Here is a 26,710-nt window from a genome sequence, read left to right on the forward strand (position 1 = left end):
GGGGGCAGTGATGCAATCTCGGCTCACTGCAACCTCCACATCCCAGGTTCAAGCGATTCTCATACCTCAGCCTCCCAAGTATCGGATTATAGGTGTGTGCCACCATACTCAGCTAATTTTTGTATTTTTTAGTAGAGATGGGGTTTCACCATGTTAGCCAGGCTGGTCTTGAACTCCCAGCCTCAACTGGTCCACCCTCCCCGGCCTCCAAAAGTGCTGGGATTACAGGCACAAGCCACTGCACCTGGCCCCTATTGCTTGTTTGTTGAAGATCAGATGGTTGTAGGTGTGCAGTTTTATTTCTGAGGTTATATTCTGTTCCATTGGTCTATATCTGTTTTTGTACAAGTACCATGCTGTTTTGGTTACTGTAGCCTTGTAGTATAGTTTGAAGTCAAGTAGCATGATGCCTCCAGCTTTGTTCCTTTTGCTTATGATTGTCTTGGCTATTCGGGCTCTTTTTTGGTTCTATATGAATTTTAAAATAGTTTTTTCTAATTCTGTGAAGAATGTCAATGGTAGTTTAATGGGATTAGCATTGAATCTATAAAGTACTTTGGGTAGTATGGCCATTTTCATGATATTGATTCTTTCTATCCATGAGCATGAGTGTTTTTCCATGTGCTTGTGTCCTCTCTTATTTCCTTGAACAGTGGTTTGTGGTTCTCCTTGAAGAGGTCCTTCACTTCCCTTGATAGCTGTCTTCCTATATATTTTATTCTTTTGTAGCAATTGTGAATGGGAGTTCATTCATGATTTGGCTCTCTGCTTTGTGTATAGGAATGCTAGCTATTTTTGCACATTGATTTTGTATCCTGAGACTTTGCTGAAGTTGCTTATCAGCTTAAGAAGCTTTTGGGCTGAGACGATGGGGTTTTCTATATATAGGATCATGTCATCTGCAAATAAAGATAATTTGACTTCCTGTCTTTCTATTTGAATGCCCTTTATTTCTTTCTCTTGCCTGATTGCCCTGGCCAGAACTTCCAATACTGTGTTGAATAGGAGTGGTGAGAGAGGGCATCCCTGTCTTGTGCTGGTTTTCAAGGGGAATGTTACCAGTGTTTGCCCATTCAGTATGATATTGGCTGTGGGTTTGTCATATATGGCTCTTACTATTTTGAGGTATATTTTTTCAATACCTGGTTTATTGGGAGTTTTTAACATGAAGGAATGTTGAACTTCATCAAAGCCCTTTTCTGCATCTATTGAGATAATCATGTGGTTTTTGTCTTTAGTTCTGTTTATGTGATGAATTACATTTATTGATTTGTGTATGTTGAACCATCCTTGCTTCCTGGGGATGAAGCCAACTTGATCATGGTGGATAAGTTTTTGATGTGCTGCTGGATTCGTTTTGGCTTGTTTAATTTTTGTATTTTTTGTAGAGACAGGGTTTCATCATGTTGCCGAGGCTGGTCTCGAACTCCTGAGCTCAAGCGATCCGCCTGCCTCAGCCTCCCAGAGTGCTGGGATTACAGGCGTGAGCCACTGCGCCCAACCTAGACCCCATTTTTTTTTTTTTTTTTTTTTTTTTTGCTTCATTTATTGGCCTTGCCTCTTCTGCTACGGCCATTCTCAGGCAGGCTTTCCCCTCCTGGTGGCAAGATGCCTGCAATCCTTCCAGGTGCAAGACCAACAGGAAAGTGACTGTCACTTCCTAGTAACTCCCACACAAGGCATGGCATTGACTCGCTGGACTGACTGATTATATGCCCATCGGAACCAATTATTGAGGCCAAGGGTTTTTTGTGTGCCGCAGGTAGGGCCCCACCTGAAGCATATACCTAAGGGGTCATTCCTGAAAGGGAAATTGGGGCCATTATCAAAAGAAGGGAGAGAAGATCAAGTTGACAATGTGCACAGAAGCCAAACAGGAGACACTGTCTCAGCTCTTTGTCCACTTGTCTCACAGCAGAGAATGGTTCATACCAGAGCTGTGGGGATCCTAAAACCGAGAGAGCATGCAGGGCTGAGAGTCAAGGTCAGACATTAACCAGGGCACCAGATAGAGGAGGGACAGAAGAGAAATGGCAGGTTAGCGCATGGCAGACCAGGGAGGTAGGAGGCAGGGTGTAGAGATGGGTACAGCTGTCTGCCGTTGCCTGTGATAGCTTCTGGAGACTCAAGTGTGACAAAGTCCACTGCAATCCCGGGGCTAGGAGAAGAGAAGGGTAGAAGCTAAGAACCTAGGTCATTCGTTCAGCAAATCATCACTGATGCCTACTCTGTGCCACATCTGTGAAAACAGAGATGGCAATGACACGGTTCCTGACTTCAGGGGTCTAACATTCTCGTGGTGAGTGGTTCAACTTAATCCTGATGGACAGAATCCATCTGATAGTTTTGAAAGGCCCAGATTTGTGCTTGTGTGATCATGCCATAGGGCATCTCTAAGTGCCCTTTTTGTTTGTTCTAAACTCCAACAAGTTTGGTCCTCAGGGTGGTCTCCCCACCAGCATTCTCATGAGGTGCCCATCAGCTCCTCACGGCCAGCTTGCTAGAGATCACTGTGAAATAGATGGAATGTTTTGTTAACACCCTTGCTTTTTATCTGCTTCAAGGACTAGGCAGAGAGCTTGTCTTTCTAAGATGGGAGTGTGCATCTTCTTCAGGCTGTGTCTGAGATGCATGGGGAGGGTTCCAAACCAGAGAAACTAAACACGGTGGCTGTTCCAGGCTGTTCTGCGATGAGGTGGCAACTGATTTCATGTTAAGTATCTGCCCCTGGTCCAGGCGTCCCCACTTGCTTTCCCCAGCCAGTTGCAATGGACATTTCTCACCTTTTAAATAATTTCTTTGGTGCAAGTTATGGTCTCCAGAAAAGCTCAACTAAAATACACAAAGAGGAACAGAAACTAGGCTGGCTGCAGAATGGCTGACTGATTGCCCTGTAGAGTCCAGCCAGAGAGGGAGGTCTGAGCTGGGCTTTGCACCTAGGACCTGTGTTTGGTCCTCCCTTCCCTTAGATGGAGCTCCTCCCTGGCTCCATTCTGCCTCTAACTCTACTCCCTTAACAGCCACGAGGCGCTCTACCTGTGGTTTCTAGCACCACCTTTGTTCTGGGAGCTCCAGGTTTCTGTTTCTAGCTCATTCCTGTTTCACAAGCTTCAGCTACTAGAATGTCTTAGTCAGACTTCCCAAACCAGCTGTACCCCAGTTCCACCAAGGTGTCAGCCCCTCTGCACCCATACATTCCTCATATCCCTGGGGTCCTGTGTCTCTCTCCTCGACTGGTCTGTGAGGCACAATGGGTATCAGAAAGCATCAGCACATGTTGAGATAGGCAGGGCCTGCAGCCTCCCGAATGTGGGCACCTCTCCAGGATTCTCTCCCTGACCACTGGTTTGCCTGCATGGTCAAGAGGACGTACCCAGCCTCCAGGACCCTCCCTGCCAGAAATCACCACCACCCCTGCCAAGCCCACCCTGACCACAGCTAGGCCTTCTAGTCTGGAGCTCCCTGCCATCCTCCACTCCTGGCAGTTCCTGCCCACCCTCCAGGACTCTGTGAAGTGCCCCTTCCCTGGGCAGAGTCTCTTCTTCTCTAGTCCCTAGCACCTCGTATTTATTTGTTCACCAGCTCTTCATGGGCATCTGCACTGGGGGACCCAGGGATGAATCAGCCCCTACCATCTCTGCTGCCAGGAATGATTTTCCTCTTCTGTTCCACCTGAACAGAAAATCCTCCCAACCCTTCAAGGCCCTGCTCAGGCATCGCCTTCCCTTGACAAGCCCCCACCTCCACCGACTTCTCCAAGCCCAGTCATTCCCTTGCTGCTCTGAGCCGGCACTGTCCCTATGCTGGCTTGCTGGGGATGCATTTATACCCCGTCCCACAGAAAAGGACAGAATTGGCCTTCTCTGTATCCTTGGCACCCTCACAGGGCCTGGCACAGACGAGCTGCCCCATGAGAGTTTGGGGAATGACCAAGTGGTGAATGAGTGCGGGCAGGAAAGGCAGTGACGTGGGGAAGAGGCGAGGCCAGGTCCACTCACTCCTTGTGCCCTTGAGTAGTCAGTCGGTTCAGCAGAGCAAGAGAAATCCAGCAAAAGGCAGTAACTTGTTCTGCGGCGCCTGCATGCGCTTTAGAATCCCCGCACACGGCGCCAGGTTGTGAGAGACCGGATCCTGAGTCCCCCAAGGCTCCACCTTCAGCGGTGTGACAGCGGGGCTTCTCTGCCAAAGCACTGGCCAGAGCCTACAAACAGCATTTCTTTAAAGGTCTGTGTCGGAGCTGCTCAGAATCCAGCTCCCTGCCGGGGAGATATTGAGCCCAACAGGACAAGAGCAGGAAATCTGATTCAGCGAGACCAGAGGAGACATTTTCTTAGATTAGAATTCTCTGTGCCAGAGGTGGGGAGTTTATCACAGCAGGGAAGGGGAAATAAAACATAAAATATTGAAAATAAATTATATACCACATGCGAGATCCCCTGAGAGAGTCAGCCCTGTATCTGTGGCTGTGCAGGGAGTCCCCGCCCCATGGTCACAGGAGTGCTGTGCCAGAGGCTGCTTGTCGCACATCCACTATCAGTCCCTAGCCCTGGCAGAGCCAGGTAGTGCCTGCGGGCTAAGGAAATTATTAACCTGGCTGTGCCCAGAGGAAGGGATGGCAAGGACTAACCAAGAGATGGAGAGTAAAAAGGGGTTAGGTGGACCTAGGGGTTTTCATTACAATGTAGACCTCCTGTGTCTCAGCCAAGCCCCTTCACAAACTTCGTCTCACTTAATGTTCTCAACAGCCCTCTAAGACTGATGCAGTTATGATGATCCCCAGATAGCTGATGCTCAGAGAGGTTAAGCACCTTGCCCAAGGTCACACAGTAAGTGGCAGAGCAAGAATTAAAATCCAGGCCTATCTAATGCTGGAACCTGGGCTCTCCCCACCCCAGGTGGGGGAGCTTGAATTTTATCCCATAGGTGCCTAGGAGCCAACGAGGGTTGTATTCAGAGAAATAGCAGCTGGGAATATGTATGCTGGGCCACTGTGGAAGGGGATGGAAGTAGTTGAGGCAGAGAGACCACTGATGATCCCACGGACATTGCTCAGGCCAGGGCTGGTGGGAGCCTAATCTAGGACACTGCTTCTGGGGGTAAAGATGAGAAAATCATCCGAGAGACATTTAGGAGACCCAAAGGACAGAACTTGGCGGGCAGCCGGATGTCCTGCGTGGGAACTGTTGAAGCTGATTGTAGAATAGCACAGGGCTGGACACAGGCTGTGTTCCTCTTCATCCAGCCAGCATGCCCCAGTGAGGCTTGAAGTACAGTCCGTGAGGAAGGGATGTCCCTTGGGGTGTGCAGGATTGATGGACACCCTCCCTCAGCAACCCAGACTAGAAGTTTCTGCTCAGGGGCAGAATAGCCTGCTTGGAGGAAAGAGGGTACAGCTCCCCCAACCCTCACTGTCCTTGCATTTTCCCCAGGGCTGTCTACCAACCACCTTCCTTTTTATACTCTCCCAGAGTGCTGTAAGCACCAGGATACCCGTAACTTACTCCACCCCCTCTCCCCAGCCTAGGGTGTGGAATGTTATGGCTCCTTCCCTCCAGGTAGCCAGTTCTTCAGCCCCCAGGTCATTTCCACCAAGGATGATGTACAGTATTATGCTAAACCAACTTTATGGGCAGCCCCTTAAAATGCAGGCCTGTACCTATGATGGATGGAGAACATCCAGTTGTTTAGCCAACCACTTACAGTTTGTTGCAAACTTGCAAGAACCACACACGGGCCTCTTGTTAGGCCTGTTACGCCAAGGACCCCATAAATAAATAGTAGCATGTATCTTGGTGCATCAGGGCTGGAGTATGGAAATAGAAGTACTGTATAAATAATGCATATTTACAAAATAAATATATCCCATACATGAGTGTGTGCAGCCATAACCAAAGCACCTAGCTTAACAACCACGGAAAGCTTTGAGGGTCTGCCAAGTGATCAGCTTCCATCCATCAGTGTGCACCAGCATTAGAAATGACCGTCAAAGGGAGGGGGTCCTCCTGCACGCTGACCTTGAGGCCTTTGCATTGAGGCAAGTGGTGAGATTGCAGGTGGGCACCCTGACACACAGCTTTTCTGCCAAGGTGTGAAACCTACCACAGCCATGTGTTCCTGCAGATGTCTTAAGGTCTACCGCCAAGCAGAAGGCTGATGAGCACCGAGTTGCAGGACGTAATGGGTTGTACCTACAGGAAGAGGGCTGGCTGGAGGAGGGAGAGATTTCCTAATTATGCAGATTCACTTTGGCTTGCAAAAGGAGCCGGTGAGTTGCCTTTCCAGGGGACTCTTACCGGAGCCCTGTAACTTTCAGCCATTCACCCTGAAGGCAGGGCTGAGCTTTCGGGAAGTCAGTGTCCCGTCTCTGCTGCCCCATTTTGAGCTCTGAACCCCACCGGGCATCCGGCTGTAGCATCTGGAGCTTGGAAGAAGCAGCTGACAGAATGGCCGCTGCAGTGGGCGCCCCTCCCCTTGGTTGTAATGGCGCAATGCTGGATTTCAGTATTTTAAATGAAAAATATATGCAGTTAGCTGTGCGCTGACAATGTCCTTGAGGATTTGACAGTGAGATTTTCCAGCAGTTGGTCTTCGTTAGGATCCTGGCGGTGTTTAATAAGGCAGTCGAACTGCTGGCACCTTGGGTTCCTGTTTGTTCTCCGAGGGCTCAGGGGCTGCTGCGGTAAGCACATCGACCAGAGCTGATCATTACAAGGGCGTACGCCACCATGAATAAAAATGTCACACGTTTTCCCATCTCACAGCGGTACAAAATGTCAGTCCTGTCAAACACACATTGCAGGGAGCTGTGTGCAGTCCGTACAAATTGGAGAGCCGCATATTCCCCCAGCCTTCTGATATTCTTCATTTGAAGCTGAAGAAAAACAGTTGTTAACCTATTAGCTAGGATTTTAAACTCTGCTGAGGCGGTGGATGGGTAGACTTTGACACAGATAGAAATGTATTCCAAGGTCCAGGAATTTTAAAACCAGGTTCTCCGTCCATTTGTTCTGAGGGAAGGAAAAAAAAAAGAAAACCTTCTGTCTGGTGAACCTGACTATCTTTCTTTAACAGACACACTAGGGAAATTTTGGGATATTTCATATCTAAGCTTCCCATTGCTTCCACGTTTGCATTCCACTCAAAAAGTCTATTGCTTTGGGGGATGGCCCTGGGGCTCAACCTGTTAGGCTAGGAAACCTGTAGGTAGAGGGTTTTTCCTGATCAGAAGCATGCCAGGAATGTTGCCAGTCTTGCAGACAAAGTAACTCAAATCATGGGGACAATGACTGGCGGGTCTGGCATTATTCAGATACTGGGTGATGGCTTCACTGATAATTTGATGCTAGTTCCCCACTCTTGGGCAGCCATTTACTTTAACTTGACCGCGTGCCAGGCCTTGTGCCAGGAGCCAGATGTGAACCCTCAAGGACTCACCTTCTTAGGGGAAGGACAGAGGTAGGAGTGCCCGACTTTTGTGAGCCAGGAATAGAGAGAGAACTTCTGGGGGAAGGGAACAGAGTCGTGAGGGATGCAGGGATCCATCAGGTGGGTGAGTGAGGGAAGGGCTTATAGGACCAGCATGTGTGTTGTGAAGGGCCATGGCCCGTGAGGGGGCTGGCTGGAAAGAAGGGGCTTCTTGTGGTGGGGTTTATCGGGGGAAGGGCCAGGTCTTGAATGGCATGCTGGGGACAGGGATGTGAGCAACTCCCCTGGGCTGCCAGTGGCAGGGAAAGCAGTTGGAGGCTCGTGGTGGCCTGGCCAAGGAGTCCTGGACTCCCTTTCTAGATAGAGGGTGCTATGCACTCCTCTCTGGACCTCTGCAAAATGAGGAGAATGCTTCTCATTTCCTAGTTGCATCCTGTTAGGGTGGACATCATTCCAGAGATGATAAATGAGCCTGGTTTTGCTGAGCTGGCCCTGGCCCTTAAATGTACTGAGCAAATTCTCACCGAGTAGGGACTCGGGCCTGGTGAAATGCAGGCGGCTGCAAAGACAAACCTTTCTGTGTGGTCAGAACAGACTTAGCAGGACAAAAGTCTCAAAGGATGTCAGAGGGAGGACTTTCTGGGGAGAGAGAGGAGCGGACCCGAGGAGATACGTTTTAACATCTTCTTCTGCTGTTGGTATGTCGGGTCTCCTGGGAGCAGCATGGGCTTCTTTGGAGTCAGGCGTACTTGGGCTTGGATCCTGGCTGTGCCACCAGTTAGCTGTCAGGCCGGGCCTGGGCAAGTCACTGAGTGACATGGCCTCGGTTTCTTCATCTTTCACATTCTTGGAGGGTTGCTGAGATGAATAGAGACCTCGCATGTAGATCTCCTAGCACGGGGCCTGGTACCTAGCAAGTGTCAGAAAATAGTAGCCCCAGAGAGGAGATCATTTCCCCCAACATCTGGAAGCCCCTCTAACCTCACCTCGTGTCCCCCTCCTCCTGGGAATGTCACCCAGGCACCCTCGACGGCATCCTAGATGCATCCCAGCAGCAAGGCGCCTGCCTCCTGCTTCTGTCTGGGCAAAGAATGGCATACGTCAGCGAGGTCCCTGCCCCTGCCCAGGCACCAGCCACATCTGGTGCCCGACCTCCGGCCACCAATGGGATGCCACCTATTCAGACTGTGCACCTGCACCCGACTAAAAACAAAGGGCTCCCCTCCCCCTGCCCCACTGCTGGCCCTCCTCCCTCCCCCGCCTCTGTCCCCCAAGCGGCTAGGGTCACCCGGCCCCCACGCAGCCTTCCCTCACAGCTGCCTCGCTGCTTTTGTTCAGCATGTGAACTTCCCCGTCAGCCGAGCTCCTTGCACGGGAAGTAATCAGGGATCTTGACAAGGCTTCAAACCACAAATGCCACTACAAATTAACCAGCACCACTACAAAATACTACTCCTGTCAACATCGGGGAAGAATGCACTGCTCTTCAGGACCAGTCTGAGACGTCTTTCAGCTCAGCACTCACTCACGGCAAAGAGAGTGCCCGGACCCAGCCGGAGAGAGTCGTTGACAGGACTGGCGAGCCCCTGAATCCTGAGCGCGCTCTCTCCGGAGATCATCTCTGCGAGACCCCGCGGCAGGTGCTGCGGCTTTTCTTCCAGGACCCCCTTCGATCCTGAGCACCCCCTCATCCCCCTCGCAGGTGGCGCCTCTGGAGGGCAAGTTGTGGGGCACCCAGAAACCTCACTGTGGAGTCTGCCATTCAGAGTGAAGCCCAGCCCGACCTCTCTGCGTCCTACCTATGTGCTGTGCCTTTGGGCAAGGGGCTCCCTTTCCCTGTCTACAGAGCGGCAATCATAATAGAGCCTCTGTCTCAGAGTCGCCAGGACCACTGGGATATCCTGAGTAATACCCGGCCCCTCCCAGCCTCCCTTCCTTTCCCTGAAGAAACAGGTCCTTGTTGCCCTGTGTGAGTGGACTCTCAGCACGTGGAAACCTCTTCCTCAGCGTGACGTGGAAGTCCTTCCTGTACAGCATCTTGCAAGGAATATCCCTCTAGAGTGACAGCTTGTTACCTCTGCAAATGCTTCAGGCCTCAGGATCCCCACATTTCCTCTGGGTGCCCCGCTGAGTGGCTCAGGCAAGGAGCATGCTGTACGCTACATGACACCAGGGCCTGGTCTTCTCCAGCTGCCCTGGCTGAAGCTCTGAAGTGGAGGCAAGTATTTGATCCTCCCCCACAAGCAGCACAGCCCTCGTCCAGGGCGGACAGAGAGGATCGGAGACAGCGATGGGCGCTGGGGGCTAGGTGAGAGCTGTGACTGCAAGAGAGCTTCTTGGGCATCTCAAAGGAGACACTCCACAAAAATATCGCTTCAATGCACTCCTTTTTGGAGGCATATCAAAAGCAGCCCTCTTTTATTTCCATGCCTTGCATAATAGCAGATTTCCAGTCCCAAAGTGTAGAGGAGCCTTGCTCTCGGCGCAGAGGCCCTTTGTAAAGCTACAGAAGGCTTTGTCTTCCCTCCCAACTGGGTCTGTTTCATGCATATGTCAGAGCATTGATGTGGCTACTAGCCAGGAAAAATTAACCAGGTGAACACTCTCCTTGTTAAACAGCGACAGAGTTTAATTGTGAATTTGCTCTCTTCCCCATCTCCATTCCTGGCCACGTATTTGACTGGGGCGTGTGCCCGGGACAAACTGAGAAATGGCAGGGCCTATCCCGCTTCCCCCTCTGGGGCCAGGCCTCCTCCATTCAAGGCAGGTAGGCACCTGGCAGGGAAGGGACAATTCAGAGTACACATTGCACACAGAGGATCTGAGACCCCCTTTGGGGCCAGCTTCAGAGGCTAGCTCTGTCATGCGCCAGCTGCCATCAGGCACATCCCACCTTCTTGGCCTCCCCTCACCAGCCACCCCAATCTTTGCATGCACAGTCCTCAGCCTTTAGTGAACCTGGTTGGTCCCTGTGGCCTCCAGCATCTGTACTATTCTATTTTCTCACCTGTACCACTCCCCGGTTGGGGTCTGGCCTGTCTCCTGCCAACTTTGACATTTCACCTTCTGTGTGGCCCTGCTGTCCCAGCAGTGAAGTGGAGATGCTTATTCTGACGGCACAAGGATATTGAAGGGATGGTCCCAGATGTCCCCTTCACTGGGGACTGAGTGAATCCACGGGTCCATCCCTAAACAGCTGCCTGCCCTCTGCCCCATGCACAAACATCATAGCACCCCTGCCCCAGCCCATAATTAACTCAGGATGAGCTCACTGGCCCTCTTCTCAGGGCCTGTTATCCACTTGCTCTGGGCAACCCTGGGCAAGTCCTTGCTTGCCCTCATCTGTGAAATGGGTAGCAGCCCTCGTTCCCTGCAGAGGAGCCTTGCGCTGGTGAGTGTGCAGCGGCTGCTCAGGCCCTGGAAGCACCGGCAGCAGAAAGTGCCTTGGCTCTGCCCACAGCACAGGCAGGCTGGCTCCCAGGCAGCAGGGACACCACCTCTCCTCCCCTACACACTGCGCTCTCTGCCCCCAAGTCACCACCTGGCAGTCGAGCATTTTCCACCCTGCAGCCCTGTGCGGGGCGCCCACTCATCCATGCCACCCAGGTAATTAAGTTGCTATTCCAACACGCCTTCCCCTCCTGACCTTTTGGAAACAATGTGTTTTGCTGCATCAACAAATTAACTGCAAATCAGATGCTGTCCTCATAAATGCCGGTTTCATATCCAATGAGCATACTCACCTGGCCCACACAGCTGACAGATAGAGATGCCGAGGGCCAGGCAGAGACCAACAAAGGCCAAAGAGGTCCCCTCTTCTCAGGGACTTTTGTGTCAATCATGCCTTCGGTCTTACCCTCTCTTGTGTTCACATCTCCCAGCAGTGGTGTGGCCAGGGCCGGTGGGTTGACAATATGGAGGCCTGGGCAGGCTCCTGTGATTGGAGGGGAGTGTCTGTTCTCAGAAGCACACCCATCCTCCTCCAGTGCATTTTCTATACCAAGGACGTCAAGGTTCCTCTTATTGTGTCTCTGATTATATCCCTCCCACTGAGCTCAGAAGAAAATCCGCAATTCTCAGCCTGACACTCAAGGCCCTCTTTTTACCTGACCTCCCCCAGCCCCTCCCAGGTCCTGGCCTGCCCTGTCCTCATATTCAGCCTCACTCTTGTCTGATTGGACCACTGTGGGTCCCCTGTCCCCGCACTCCCTACCACCGCCCCCCCACCAATCTATGGCAGAGACCTTCCTGTGTACCCCCTGCATGACAGCGCCCTCTACCAGAGTCTTGTTGAGACATGTGCCCCTGTGCCTGGGATGCCACGCACTGTTTGTTGAATGAATGGACAAATGAATCACGTGCCTCCTTTGGAAAGCACCACAAAAAGATGCTCAAATAAGGAAAGAAGGAGAAGGTGTCAGTTACTCTCTCATCAGACTTTTCTCTGAGGCACAGATCTCTAACAACAGATTCTAACTTCAGAAGGGACAAGGATTAGAAGAACTGTGTCAGAAAGGATTCCAGGTGACTTTGGAAATTTTAGTTGACAAGGATAGCACAATGGGCTAAGAATACCTGCTTGTTTTAGTTTTCGCTACTAGCTGTGTGACCTCATACTAGTCCCTTAACCTCTCTGGGCCTCCTGTTTCCTGTCTCTGTAACAGGGAAATAATCCTTCTCTAACTTGCCTCACCAGGGACTGTGAGGTTCAAAAGAAAGAACAGAAGTTAAAATGCTTTGAAAGGAAAACACATCATATAAATAGAAGAGATTATTATTAAAATCCAGTCTCCTTCAACAGAACCTTGCTGATAGCACACAGCTTTGGAAAACCAGGGTCCTCACGTCCATAGGACTTTTCTGGAAAGACCTGTGGGTACCATGGGGAGATGGAAGATGGAGTGGTCCCGTTTCATCTTCGGGATATCAAACCAGAACCTCGTGCGGCTGTAACTGTACTCTCATCCTCACACCGATGCTTGTAACCTGGGAGTTTTGCCATTTTACAGAAGAGTTCACTGAGACTTAAGAGAGATTAAATAACTCGCCTAAGTGGCAGAACCAATACTGAAGTCAACTAGAAAATGACAGAACCAACTCGTGAACCCATGGGTTTCTAACCCGAAGTCTATTTCTTGGGGTTTACCCCACCAATATTTCTTTCACTTTAAGAAGTTATTTTCCCATGATGTAGGTCAAATCCCACCAGACTCTGCAGTCCTCAAGGACAAGGACTGTGTCTTATTCTCTGAATCCCCCTGGTCCTGGCCCCCAAATACTTAGTTGTTCCATAAAGACACACAGGAGGAATCCTTCCACTCTGTGACAGTCCATCTGCTTCCCCTCCAGACGTGTTTTTCAGGAAAGCAGGCACTTTGCGTTGACCATCGAAGAAACCTCCGGCCTTCTCCCCGCTTCGCCGGCCCTCTCTCCCCTCCTGCCCTGGCCCAGCTCGGGAAGTGCCGGAGGAACTGTCGAATTGAACTCTCCTTAGCAAAAGATCGCCAAAGGCCCAGTCTTTTTGAACTGACTTAAGAAGCAGCAGTCTGTGTAGCCACATTTCAACCCGGCCAGGGGACAGAGGATCACATATAACATGACCTCAATGCAAAGATGCCCAGACTGCTTCAATTCTCTGCTGCTTCTACTTTAAAGCTCTTCCAGTTTTACCTTCCTTTCCTTCAGCGGTGGAAAGAGCGCTCAAGCGGTCAGCGGTCAAGAGGCCTTCCCGATGACAACCAACGCTCCCAGCTCTGCCCATTACCAGCTGGGGGTGTTGAGCAGCTCGCTTTACCTCCCTCCAATCTGTTCCCTTTTCCATGGCCACTAGGACACTTAGCAAGGCCAGGAGCACCAGGGTGAAAGAGGAGCAGGCTCGGGGGCCCAGCCCTGGGCTGTGGGCTGGGGATGCAGACAACCAGAGCTGAGTCAGATGGGAGAGGAACCACTCCAGGTTCAGAATAACTTTCACTGAGTCCTGGCCAGCTCTGCCGTCCTCTCGGGCCTCACACCACACTGTTGTAGTCCCTACATTGAGCTAGTGCTGGCTTCAGCTTCCAGAGCACCGGGGCCACTCTCTGGAAGAGAGCATGCTTTTCTGAGTTGATCCTTTCCTAGCTCATCTCCTTACCCCCTCTTCCCACCCAAATCACTACTACTCACCTCCTACAGTGTTTAATGGTCTCCAGACTACTCTTCCCCATCTGTGTCCCCAGCTGGGGACACCCCAGCTTATTTGGGAAACTGCAACCACCATGGCTGATGGCCCCGCCACGCCCTGTCTAGGAAGCAGAGGCCTCCCCAGCAGCGTGTCCATTGTGCCCCTGGCCCTGCGTGAAGTGCCATCAGATGCCCCGCATCCCTGCAGCAGGGCCCTCGTGACTGGCCTCACAGATGAGGACACAGAGGCCCAGGGAAGTCACTTGCTTGCCAAAGTCACTCAGCAAACCAGCTAGGCCTGGAGACCCTGCGGTGGGAGCAGGAGGGCCCTGCACACAATCAGATGTTCTAGTGTCCGAAATCTGAGACTGCTTCCCACGGGATTACTGTCTAATCCGCTGGTGACAATCCAGCTGCTCACCTGTCCCCAGCCTCAGCTCTGGTCCCCAGGGCCTGCACACTCCTGGCAGGGCATCCTGATAATTAGTGCAGCCCTCCCCTTCTCCCTCCCCCCAGCCCCAGGGTGGAGGGTCTTCAATGCACACCCCCTGGGAGTTCACCTTTCTCTTCCTGGCGGCCACCCTACAGGAGGTGTCCCCATCATATGCTCCAGCATCACAACAAGCCCAGGATCGGTGAGTGCAGCCCCCGTCCCTGTGTGTTTCCTCTGGTGACAGGATCCCCTCGTGCCGAAAACCCGCAGGGAAAACTCCCCGAGTGTCAGAAGGGGCAATGCGGCTTCCTGTTCTTGGTTGCCGTTGTTGGGTTTTATCTGACTGGGCGCGCCAGGACATCTGTACCGCGTTACTCTTTCTTGGCATCTTTATATCCCCCTGGCTCACTCTGCTAACTTTTAGAACGGGTGTGGTCAAGAGGCTGCTTTCTTCCCACCATTTATCAATTCAGTTGCAAAACAGCCAGGACTTCCCGATGACAAGCAAAAGAAAATGAGTTAATTGAAGAATCTGGAGAATTGACATTTGGTGTGTTTTTACATGTGCCAGGAAGTTTAAGCCAAAAGTAATTTGCTGAGCACCTATTAGGTATCAAGTACTCTACTAGACCCTATGGTAAATAGAGAAGTGAGTGAGCTGATAACGACAGCCGGTGTGCTGTGGATGTGAGGCGGGGTTTTACAAGAGATGAGATTGCGGAGGTGGATGGCGGGGCCCTGAATCTGGAGGGCTTTGAACACTTCAGACAGCATTTTCCAGGGGATGTTCATGGGTGGTATAGGAAAAGCAAGTCTATGTTCAAATAAACTTGGGAAACAGGACTTTTTAAAAAAGAGTTAATAGGTTTTTGCCTGGTTTGGGTGGGTTTTTTTCTTGCAAGACTCACCAGCCTTTGCTATGCTAACAGGCGTTGTGAATCCCCAAAAGGAGCAAGACAGAAGACAGCATTTCTCAGATTTGCCTGGCTGGGGAACCTCCTTTTTTCCCTTCACACAATGTGTCTCCCAGGATGGTGTTTCTCAGCAGACACCCTGTGAGATGCCGGCCTTCCACTGAGATGATTTCATCTGCCAAGTGCCAAGACTGGGCGGACATTTTTTTAAGTCCTCTCTGGAAACAAATGTAGGCGATGGACTGGGAGGGGGAGAGGCTGGAGGCAGGGAACCTGCTGATGGTAATGGTTGCTAATGTCTGTTGGCGGCACTGTGCAAAGAACCTGACGTCCGTCATCTCGTTGAATCTTCCTAACAGCACACTCGGGTAGGCAGTGCTGTTACCTGTACTTCACAGATGAGGACAGTAAGGCTTGGAATGGTCAAATCGTGGGCCTGGAGTAACCCAGGGAGTAAATGGGAGAACTGGGGTTCTCTCCAAAACTGTCTGACCCCTAGAGGCTGCCTCCCGAGCGCTCTGGTGCACTGCCACCCAGCAGGAATGGAAATAGCCCAAGCCAGAGTGAAGACAGTGGGGCTGGAGAAGATGGTTCCCCCGAAGTAGAAAGGCCAAGCATAAGAGAAGCAGTATTGTGGGGAGTGGTGTAGGAGAGCTGGGTGTCTAGACAGGGTAGCAGCCTGTGCACCGGTGGAGGGGGTGGGCTCCCCTCTCCCTGATCACCTCTTCCTCTTGATGAATGGTGTGAATTGAGGGGTGGGGGGGCTGTTCCCCTTTACCCCACACACTTCCTGTAAGCCAGGAAGGGGAAAAAACATGATGGCCTTGCCCATCCCTAGGCAGCACCCCCAACTCCCGGGTAGCTGTCAGCTGAAGAAGGGTCACCAAGCATGGATCAGCCCTCACGCCCAGCTAATGGCATAGGATCTGGGAAGCCACGGTGTCATTCTATCCCATCGTGTTCTCCATGTGCCGCCAGGGAACCCTCCACCAAGTCCCTGGACCCGCTTTCCCCTCAGGCTGCCCCGACAGGTTCCATGCAGAGCACCAGGGACCCAGGGACAACTGGGACACAGGCCCTGCCCTCCAGGAGTAGTGGGGCAGGTTCAGAAAACAAATTCTAAGGCAGATTTGAGATCTGAAGTGTCACTCCCACTCAGTAGAGCCCTATATCAGCACTGTCCAAGGAAAACATAATGGGAGCTTCATACGGGAGTCACATGTGGAATTCCGAATGTGAAACATAAACAGGTGAAATTGATTTTAATATAATGAACCCAATATATCCAAAATATTATTTCAACATGTAATCAGTCTAAAAATTATTACTGAGGCGTCTGACATTCTTTCCTCGTGCCGAGTCTCTGAAGTCCAGTGTTTTGCACTTATAACACATGTTTTTTGGTTTTGTTTTGAGACAGTCTCACTCTGTCGCCCAGGCTGGATTGCAATGGCACGATCTTGGCTCACTGCAACCTCCGCCTTCCGGGTTCAAGCAATTCTTCTGTCCTAGCCTCCCGAGTACGTGGGATTACAGGCATGTGCCATCATGCCTGGCTAATTTTTGTATTTTTGTATAGATGGGGTTTCACCATGTTGGCCAGGCTGGTCTCGAACTCCTGACCTCAGGTGGTCCGCCCGCCTCGGCCTCCCAAAGTGCTGGGATTTAGAGCACATCTTAACGTGGACCAGACACATGGGACATTGGCTCCCCTTTTGGCTGGGGCAAGTCTGGATTTGGTCCAGTTAGATGTATCTTTGTGACCTGAGTGACAGAATGGGCAGGAAACAACCGGAAGCCTCCCGGGGATTGCTGTGGGTCCGCGGCCTGGGTCTCGCATGAATTTTTACTTTCCTTACTCAGCCTCCCTGTCTCCCATGCCTGCGAGAGCATCAAGACAGGCAGGCTGTTGAAAGGACACTGCTGGGCTTTCAAGATAAAGGGTTTGAGGGGAGAGCCGAGAAGTCTGTGCTCTACTGGTTTTGATTCAAATCCTGATTTCAAAAGCCAATCATTTTGGACAAATTTTATTTGTTCATCAGACGCTTGTTGAGCAGATTTTTTCCCCAGGTCTCACAGAGCCTGCAGGCACAGGGATGAACCCCCTTGGAGACGGACCTGTAAAAGGTCCCATGGGGGCAGGGGTGAGGGACCCCACGCTGAGTCCCACATAGCAGGAGGCATGAGGCAGCATCCGAGCCGACGAGCTCTTGAAGGACAGGCACACGTTTGCCAGGCCAGTCCAGCTGGAGCAGCTCATTCCACCCGGAGGGCGGGTGGCAAACAAGGCATGAGAGCCCAGTGCTACTTAAAGGGTCTGCCCAGGGCAGGCATGGGTGAAGGTTGAGAAAGGTCTGTGTGGGGCACAGTGGAGTCCCGGTCTTGGGGGACATGCAGTGCCAGCCTCTAGCCTTGAGCAAGTGCCCAAGGACAGGAGGGGGCATGAGAGGTCTGGAGAGGGGGTGGGCTCGCCCTATTGCACCTGGGAAGGGCCCCCAGCCTGTGTGGAGCATGGTGGAGGGCGGAGCTGGGAGCCCTGTTGGGAGATGATTGCAGTAACCCAGGCTGGAGACAAGGTTAGAAGGAAAGAATGAGCAGAGGAGATGGCCTCAAAAGGTGGACAGTGGGGGCGAGGCAGGGGGCGTCGAGGTTGGCCCTCTGGCTCTGGCTTAGGTGACTGGGTGCCTTCCCCCAGGACGTGTGTGGAAATGCATTGAGCCTTCTCAGTGTGTCCTGATGTTTTAAGTTTCCACTTTAATGCAGCTGCAGAGACTGCGTCCCACCCGACCGCCTCCCAAGATACAGCGCTCGAGGCCCGTGAGTAGCTGGTGGTTCTGCCCTCCCCACCTAACACTGCCTGAGCCATTCTCCCCTCAGCCTGACTAAACCTCCAGAGTTTGGACCCTCCTGCCTGGCAAAAGAAAACTGGGAATTGGGTTTTTCAGCTTCCCTCTCTGTGTGGCATGAACTTGAGCTTGCATTTTCTGGGCTTCTCTTGCTTTTTTGTGAATAAGTTTGGTGACTTGCAGATCAGAGCCATAGGTAGCAAGGGGGCCCCTGTGTGGTGTGTGTGCTGTGTGTGCATCATTTGAGCAAGTCTCCCAGGGTGAGCAACGGGTTGAAAGCCTTCCTCCATACGCCTGTTCCTCACAAAGGAAGCGGAAGTCCGGGGGCAAGGGTCTCATTCCCACCAGATCTTGGTCTGGAAATGCATTTGTACCTCCCCAGGGGTGGAGGCTATGTCCAGGGAGTATGGAGCCAGCTCATATGGATACAGGTACCGCTGCCCTGCCAGGCCTTCCTTGGAGATCCACTTTCCCATATTAAGTGCCAAGTAAGGGGCGTGGTGGTGCATGCCTGTAGTCCTAGCTACTCAGGAGGCTAAGATGGGAGGATCACTTGAGCCCAGGAGGTTGAGGCTACAGTGAGCTATGATTGCACCACTGCACTCCAGCCTGGATGACAGAGCAAGACCCTGTCTCTTAAAAGAAAAAAAAAAGCCAAGTAAGGATGGAGAAGCAGGGCAAAATGTGATAAACCCACCACCACCTGGGAATGGGGTGGGAGGGCGAGAGAGATCCGTCCATGGAAAAATATTGGGTCTGGGACCCGTGTTAAGCATCAGTGGAGTCGTTTTCCTTGGTAGGTCAGACTCCGGCCATGCTGAGGCATGCGAACTTTAGCAGGTGCTTTGAAAGTGGGAAACCATCCAGGACCTTTCGGTGGGGGCTGTTTACCAAGGGAAAAGTTTCTCCATCTACCATTCAGTGTGGCCACCACTCTGTGGCCAACCAAAGAGTACCCCACAACCCAGTGTCCTAGTCCTCCCGCCCTCTGCAACACACGTGTCCAAATCCATCTTGTGAAGGCAAAGAGGCCGGGGCCTGCAGGTGACCAGGTGAACTGTGTCTGTTCACCTGGGGAGATGCACCCAGCATCCACTGGGTAGCTGCTCTCTGGGTGGGTGTTGGCCATTCTGTGGCACAGTTTTCCTTCCCTTCCCTTCCCCGCTGTGGGTGGGAATTAGAGGGCTAGATGGGAGGCTGGGCGGACTTAGATGCCTTCCCTTGTGACCGCCGCGAGTCCACACTCCCAGCCACACGTGACAGTGGATCCATCCCGTATCTCCATCAAACTGTGGTTGGCCCAAACCCCCCATCGGCACAGCTGGCAAGGAGCTAGAATATGTCTGCTCACTGTCACTGGAAAGAAGACACAAGCAGCAAAAAGAAACTGCTTTGGGGGACAGGAGGCCCCTTTCTAGGCTGAACCTTGTGTGACTAGTGAGAGTTTCAGTACAGATTTGGGAGGCCGACAGAGCTAGGCTTGAATGCTGAAGTCATGTCACTCTGGCGAGCACTGAAGCTCTCTGAGTCTGATTTCACCTCCGGGGCTGTGCCCTCATTCCTAGAGGGGTTTTGTGAGAAGGAAAGTGGATGACATTTGTCATTTGCAGAACACACACAGTAAGAGTTTTTGTTTGTTTGTTTGTTTGTTTTGAGATGGAGTCTTACTCTGTCACTCAGGCTGGAGTGCAGTGGTGCAATCTCAGCTCACTGCAGGCTCCGCCTCCTGCTGGATTCACGCCATTTTCCTGCCTCAGCCTCCTGAGTAGCTGGGACAACAGGTGCCCGCCACCATGCACGGCTAATTTTTTTGTATTTTTAATAGAGACGGGGTTTCACTGTGTTAGCCAGAATGGTCTCGATCTCCTGACCTTGTGATCCGCCCGCCTCAGCCTCCCAAAGTGCTGGGATTACAGACGTGAGCCACCGCACCCGGCCAATGGTTCTTATTCTTAACAGGTTTTTGCATATTACAGCTTCTAAGGAATGGCCCAGTTTATTAATAACCATCACTTGCGTAGGATTTTATAGTCAGCAAATCATTCTTAGGTACCTCATCCCAGCTGCGCCTCACAGTCGCTCAGTGAAGTAGGCATTGTCACCACTCAGTTTAGCAATGAGAAAACTGATGCTTGGTAACTTAACCCAGGTTCCTCAACTGCAAATAAGGTCATCTGGACTCTAGAACCTGTGGTCTTGCCAGTATTCCAAGCTCTCTGGACCCTCCGTCTTCTGCTTGGGAGCAGAATAGTTTCAGCTTTCAGTTTGTTTCGGATTTTAGAATATTTGCATGATACTTCCTGGTTGTGTGCCCCTAATCCAAAATCCAGAATACTCCAGTGAGCATTTCCTTTAGCATCATGTTGGGGCTCAAAAAGTCTTGGATTTTGGGGTGTTTCAGATCTCGGATTTTCAGATTAGGGATGCTCAACCTATATAAAATGCTGCGGGAAGAAAAAAAATTCAGTCAAGAAAAAAATGAATCAGTAGCGGCTGAACTGTCTGTGGAATCTCCAGTGCCATGTTAGGTCTGGCAGAGACACAGAGGAGAAGAGAATTAATATTCATTGAGCACCTTTTATGGTGCCTAGGACTGTGCTAGGCACTTCTGTAATTATTGTCTCATTTGTCCAGCCCAGAGCAGGCAGATGCCATCTCCCTAATTTGTAGCCAACACCACAGGGATGATGACAGGCCTGATGATAAGTCCTGCCTTTGAGCCCAGCTTGCCTCTCTCCACTGTCTCTCTTTGTTTTCTACCAAACAGCCTCCCCTTAAGCCAAAGTCAGCAGCAGGTAGCTCTCAGAATTCCCCTTCGAGGCTTGGGATCCAAGGCGGGCAGGGAATCTTGGAAGCCATGATTCAGGGAAGGATCATTCCCCTTGGAAAAATTCAAGTATTGGAGACAGCTACAGTGGACTCTGTGTTGTCTCACTGGTGTGGGGATCTGTGCAGATTGCGGGGTGGGCTGCCACATCCATTGGCAACTGAGGACTTGGGAGACAGACGCTGAGAGAGACACGGAGTAGCAGCTGCCTCAGGCGCTGAGCTAATGCAGGAGGTGACTAGCCTGGCGCTAGCTTTGGCTGGACCTCCTGGGTTGATGGCATGCTGAAGAGGCAGGATGCCTAGGAGAACCAGCTCTCCTAGGCTTGGAAGTCAGAGAGGCCTGCCCTGTTTTGAATTACAGCTTGGCCACTTCCTGGCTGTGCGACCTTAGGCAGGATCCTCACCTTCTCTGAGCCTTAGTTTCATCATCTGTAAAATGGGTTTAACAATACCACCTGGTAAGGGTAATGAGGTTGTGTATGTATAGCACCTAGCACAGTCCCTGGCATGTCCCCCGAACTTACACTGCCAAGCATCACCACTAAGAGGCCAATTTGGGAGTCATAGAAGATTTGTGCTTTCTGGGCCCCTAAGGACCATTTATTCTAAATGCATTTATGCAAGCATTTCCAGTGGACACTGCTACAGACTAGGTGGGAACCGGGGAGACTCGGCATATGGAACCCACAAGGGCCTCGAAGAGAACAGCCTACCAAGCTCCCATGTCAGGAGCCATCAGCCTCCAGTGTGGCTTTGCTGGGTCACGTAGCCACAAACTTTCCAGACAGAAGTGCAGCCGTTGGCCCAGGGTAGCAGGGGCGGGGGAGGGTCTAGCCATTCAGCCTTTCTGGAAGGAGCTTTGTAGCCTGGCACCTGTGGCTGGAGTTCAGATGTTACCCGAGGATTTGGGTTTTCTTTTTAAAAAGAAGAAAAAAGAAAGAGCAGAAGAAAACCATGCCAGTGTCTCCTGGACGAAGGGGCATGGGTTGGGGCCTGCCAGGGAAAGGCAGGCTGCCGTCGGCCTGCGTGTGAAGCACTTTATAAGCTCTGTATTTATTATTTCTTGCTCACCATTAAAATCAAATGTACTCAGTGCTTTTGTATTCAATACACATTTAACCCTGCCGACTTAGATTTCTCAGGTTTTAAATCCAGTGGGGAATTGGCTGGCTTCCCAAGTTTCCCCTCCAGTCCCCCTTGAACAGAGCTGGAAATCTCTGTTTAGCATTTTCTCCCCTGACGCGGCTGGGATCCTCACACCGGTGGGGCCAGTCACTGTTGTGTGTGCCTGTGGGTTTCTTCCTTCATCCCCAGTACCCACCCTTCCTAAGCACCCCCGAAAGATGGGTGTGATCGCTGAAATATGACAAGACTTGTCTGCATCGTCTGTGATTCGGGCTTCATTAAACCGTTTTGTCTGTGTGTGTCTGTGCCTGGTTGTGGTCTGCCACCGTGTGTGTGTGAGGGGGTGTGTGTGTGAGTGTGTGAGTCGTACGTGTGCCTTCACCTCTTGCGCGTGCCTCCGTGAGTGTGTATTTGTGAGACAGTGTGTACATGGAAGTCTGGAGGCCTCGATGTATCTCGGGATGGTCATGTCTGTGAGTGTAATTTTGTGTCTGGCTTTGTCCACACTAGTCAGGTGTGTGTGACTCTGGGTGGGTCGGCAGCCGTGCTGGTGACCAACCGCCTCTGGGTCTGGCGTGTCTTTCTCTCCCTCCCCAGCCTCCGAGGCTCCAGCTCCGTGCTCCCCACCCCCCCGCCCCTCCCCCCCTGCTCTGTCTGTTTTATCATCCCTAATGAAGCAGTCTCCTCCACCGATCCCGCTGATTGCCAACCCATTCCTTTTGTTTGTTGGCGCTGAGCCATTCAGCGGCACTCTGACAGCTCAGCTCGTCTAATTAGCTCTGTTGTTCTTTTTCCCCATGTTTCACCACGTTGCAAGTTCAGTTGAAGTTGCCACAAACTTAATCCCCCCATTTCAGCCACAAGTTCACATTCTTAACCCGCCTTTATTGTAGCAAGGAGCAGCCCTGTGCAAGGATGAGCTGACAGGCCTTAAAGTCTGACCTTTCCTGAAAGCTCTGCCCCGGGGCCCCACGGGGCAGGGGCAGAACTGCTCCTTCACCCTACCCACACTCCTGCTTTTGTGGGGAGAAGTTGGGGGTGGGGATCATTCCAGCCAGGTGACTCTGTTGACCAGCTGCCAGAGCTGGGGAAGCCAGTGCAGAGTTAGAAGGGGTGCAGGGATATCCACTTGTTTCTTCAGCACATGTTGACTGAATGTGAGCTGTGTGGCAGGCACAGTTCTAATCACGATGATACTCGCAACGTCATTATGCACTTCTCAGATTCTGAGCAGCAACATTCATTTGTTTCTAAAAATCTTGCTGAGCGACCATGACATACCAGGCAGTCCACAGAATGCGAGGCAGGGGTAAGAGAATCCTAAAACTCATCTTCTAATTCAGAGACACCCACTCGTCGTCTTCCTTTTGTTGTTGACAAGAAGGGACATGCAGGTCACAGAGGAGCAGGATGAGCATTTATTGAGCCCCCATTGTGTACCAGACCCCTTGGGGGGGCTTTCCCTGTATCTGGGCTTCACAATCACCCCACAGATGAAGACAGCCAGTTTGGTGGAATGCCTTTGGTGTTTACCACATCCCTGATATGCCAAACCTGTCTGAGATCAGACTGGCCACTCCACAGGAAAAACTTTGGTTAGATCAGACGTGCGCAGACTTGAGGGCTTGACAAGACTCCGTAAAGACAGATGCAGCCAGCTTCTGTCATCTGTGTTCCTAAGCCACCGTGCCGTGTCACCCACAAGCTTCTGGGGGGTGGGGGGTGCGATGTTCAGGAAAAAGGGTGGGCAGGAAATGGAGTGTGTGCCTGCTTTCCTTCCCTGTCTTGTCCTGGAAACTCAGCAGTTGTGGCATCCCATCCGTGGAGAAAGCAAGCCCCCTGCCCCGGCAGGCTCGGTTGTTTTTATCAGCAATGAAATTCAGAGATAGACTTTCTCAGCTTAGCTCTCAACCCGTCCCTCTCGGGCACTGGGAGTGTACAGAGATGGCCATGCCAAATTTAAAGCCATGTAATGTCGACTGGACCAAATGAGTATCCTTCTAAGGGCACCTAGAAATTCTCAGCCTAACATCCATCACGAACTCTGGCAGGGGATGAGGGTGTCTTTCTCTGTGGGCCCTCATCTTCGCTTTCAGAGACAGCGGGTCAGAAAAACCCATCCCGCTGCTGCAGCAGCTGTGGGGTTAGGAAGTTGGGTCCTTCCTGATGTGCCCACTGCAGACCCTCCCACTAGGTCTGCTCAGTGCATGTAGCTACACAAGATGGGCAGCATCCAGGCTGAACCCTGCTGGGAGGACTAGCACAGGGATGCTCTGGGAAGCAGAAAGACGATTTGTAGTGGCACTCTCTCATGCCTCTGTTATTTAGAGAGGAAAAGAAGCACCCTGTGATTCTGTTGTAAAAAGAGCAAACTAAGCATGTTCACCCTAAAAACAAGTGTGAGCGCAACCTTTTCTTTCTACAAAACCAGCTTCTGGGCATCAGAGGAAGATGAGAGGGAATTGTCATTGATAAGGGCCTCTTTGTTCCGGGTCCTATGTAGACATCATCTCATTGGACCCTCACCGCAGCCCTGCAAGGAGGCCAATGGAACTATCCTCATCTTGCAGATGAAGAAACCGAGCTTTCCAGGAGCACCCTTCTGATTTGAATAGGCCACAGAATTCCAGTTAATGTGTCTGTCTGCTGCCTATTAGATGGTGATGTTTCTGTGATAGGCTGGGCTTTTGTAGCCTGTAGCTTTGAAAATCCCTAAACGTTTTTTGGGGGGGCCGTTTATCCAGATGTTCAGAATGTACCTGTATGGCTTTTCCAACTCACTCCTTCTTGGGGCTCTCCCCCTGTACCTCCTCTAGGTGCGCCCACCTCGTCCACATGTTGTTAAGAGACCAAAGAGCAACATCGCAGTGGAAGGCCGGAGGACGTCTGTGCCGAGCCCTGAGCAGTGAGTATTGTGCCTCTCCCCTCTGTCTGCAAGAACCCTGTGTCTGCGGAGCCAGCACTTTGTGAAGCCCAAGCGTGTAGCCCCGGCCTTTGTGAGGCTTCCCCGGGGCTCCCAGCGGGTGTTTCACAAAGGGGTCATTCAGGGAACAGGACTTGATCTTTTACTCGGTCTGGTTGTCACACCAGTGGGAGGCCCCAGAGGCCAGGGAGCCGGGCACTTGGGCTGGATTTCGAGGGGTGGGGTCCAAAGCGTACTTTGCTGGGTTCAGAAGAAGGTCCTAGGCCCCTTGTGCCGAAGATGCCGAGTCAGTAGGTGAGGGTTAGAACCTGGTGAAGGAGGCCAAGTGTTGAACTGGATCCACCCACCTTCCTAGGCCTCCATGGCCGAGAACTATATACAGGACTGCCCTCATCCACTGCCCCAGCCCCACCAGGACCCTTTGCCCACCTGTGCCGGAGCATTTATGTTACTGTGGTTTTTCTTACCCATCTCCCTGAGATGCGGAGCTCCCTGGGTGTTATGCCCAGCACCTCCCGTAGGGCTGGCCTAGAGTCACCTGCTCAGGAGGCGTGGGGTAGATGAAGTGAATGAGGGGGGCAGAAAGACAAGCAGTGGACTGAAGTGGACCTGCCTGTGGTGGGGTGAGGCAGAAGGCTGCAGATAGCCCCGAGTCCAGACCAGAGCCATCTGCAGAAGGTAGCACTGCTTCCCTTTGTCCGCAAAAGGAGCACAGCCCTCAGTCTCTATCCAGACAACTCAGCGGCTACAATCTGACTTCCTGTGATGCCTTGAAAAAGTGCATGAGTTCATCTTGGTCTAGGATTGTTGGAGGAGTCAGAAAAACTACCCCAGGGATCCTGAAGTCCTTTGGGTGGAAAGGGGGAGGCCCCCATGTCTGTCTGGCTCTCAGAAAATGAGAAAGAAGGTAAGGGACATGGCAGGTCCCAGTCAGAGTTGGAGCAAGAAGGAAAAAAATGATTTCGAGCTGTCAAGCTGGGGCCTAACCCAAGTTGCAGTTCACTTCAGCTCTCCAGGATTTTCTGGTTGATAGTGAGGGTACGGTCTTTAAGGAACCAGCCCACCCAGACAGCCCTCAGACTTTGCCCAGAAAGTTCCAGAATTATATGTGTGCGTGTGTGTGTGTGTGTGCGTGCGCACGTGTGCGCTCACACACAAGGATGCTCAGTTATTAGACATTTGGAAGAGAGGACTCCTGAAGCTGGGTTAAGTTTAACTTTTGCTCTGCACAATAGCCTGGTGGGAACATGAGGGATGGATTATGATTGCCCCCTTATGGAGAGAACGCTGCATGGCACCTGAGTGCCTCGGACTAAAGATTCCTCCTTAAGGGGATGAAATTTGTCACATTTCTTTGAAGTCCCCTCTTCAAAGAGGGGGGACTGGACTAAACCTTTTAGACACTGTACCAGGATACAGGGTCACAGGCCTGTTGATATTGAGATGTAAACCCAGAATATTCTTGCATTACACAGAAACACCATTGCAACACCAGCTACACTCCACATCCTACAGAAAAGCATTACCCATTTTGCGGCCAAGTTCCCGACGAGAGGCTGGACCTCTTCATCACATTGACTTACGCCGTTGCTTTTCCAGACTGGGCAGAGGGGCTGACTTCGCAGTGTGTGCCAAAGAGCCGGTGTCTGATAATCCCATTTTCCTGATTATCACCTGAACTGTGTCAGTATCACTTTTAGTTTTGTTGGTTGGTTGGTTTGTTGTTTGTTTAATATGCCCTGTTTTCTACTTCTGTTGGAAAATATTTGGGGTTGAAATAAACCAGTGGGAGCATGGGAGCCAGTTTGGTGGTTGGCAAACTAACAGTGATAGAAAACAAATGACAGGTTTTCTGTGAGCGTACGTCACAGTGGCTCGGGCCCACAAGGAGACAGAGGGGTACGTTTCAGCACATCATTCCAAGGGTTTCTGTTCACGTTTGTTTAACAAGGAAGGGGAAGTTGTTCTCCCATAATACCAGTGGTATTTCTAGTGCAACCCGGGTGTTTTTCTACGCCTCTTCCCATGCTGCTTCCCCACCCCCCCCCCCCCACTG

General features: G+C 51.6%; 1 protein-coding gene and 1 non-coding gene across 19 annotated transcripts in view; both read left to right on the plus strand.

Annotated features, from left to right (window-relative positions):
* DENND1A (DENN domain containing 1A) overlaps nucleotides 1–26,710 on the plus strand; it is a 542,971-nt gene that overhangs the window by 494,279 nt on the left and 21,982 nt on the right. For 8 of the 18 annotated variants that reach the window (XR_010148858.1, XM_054659070.2, XM_528425.9 and 5 more), the window contains one exon: nucleotides 24,548–24,636. Coding sequence is in view for 17 of the 18 variants with exons in the window: in XM_054659070.2 (XP_054515045.1) it covers nucleotides 24,548–24,636 (89 nt within the window). In the remaining variant the exon portion in view is untranslated. Of the gene's footprint in view, nucleotides 1–17,694; nucleotides 17,749–24,547; nucleotides 24,637–26,129; nucleotides 26,454–26,710 lie in introns of those variants that run through there. The other 10 variants (XM_009457264.5, XM_054659071.2, XM_063788339.1 and 7 more) reach the window with 3 other exon arrangements.
* Nucleotides 25,434–25,511, plus strand: MIR601 (microRNA mir-601). Its single transcript, NR_035937.1, has one exon. It is a non-coding gene; the product is annotated as a microRNA mir-601 (primary transcript).

This window comes from Pan troglodytes, chromosome 11 (assembly GCF_028858775.2).
Source record: "Pan troglodytes isolate AG18354 chromosome 11, NHGRI_mPanTro3-v2.0_pri, whole genome shotgun sequence".
Taxonomy (NCBI): Eukaryota; Metazoa; Chordata; class Mammalia; order Primates; family Hominidae; genus Pan; species Pan troglodytes.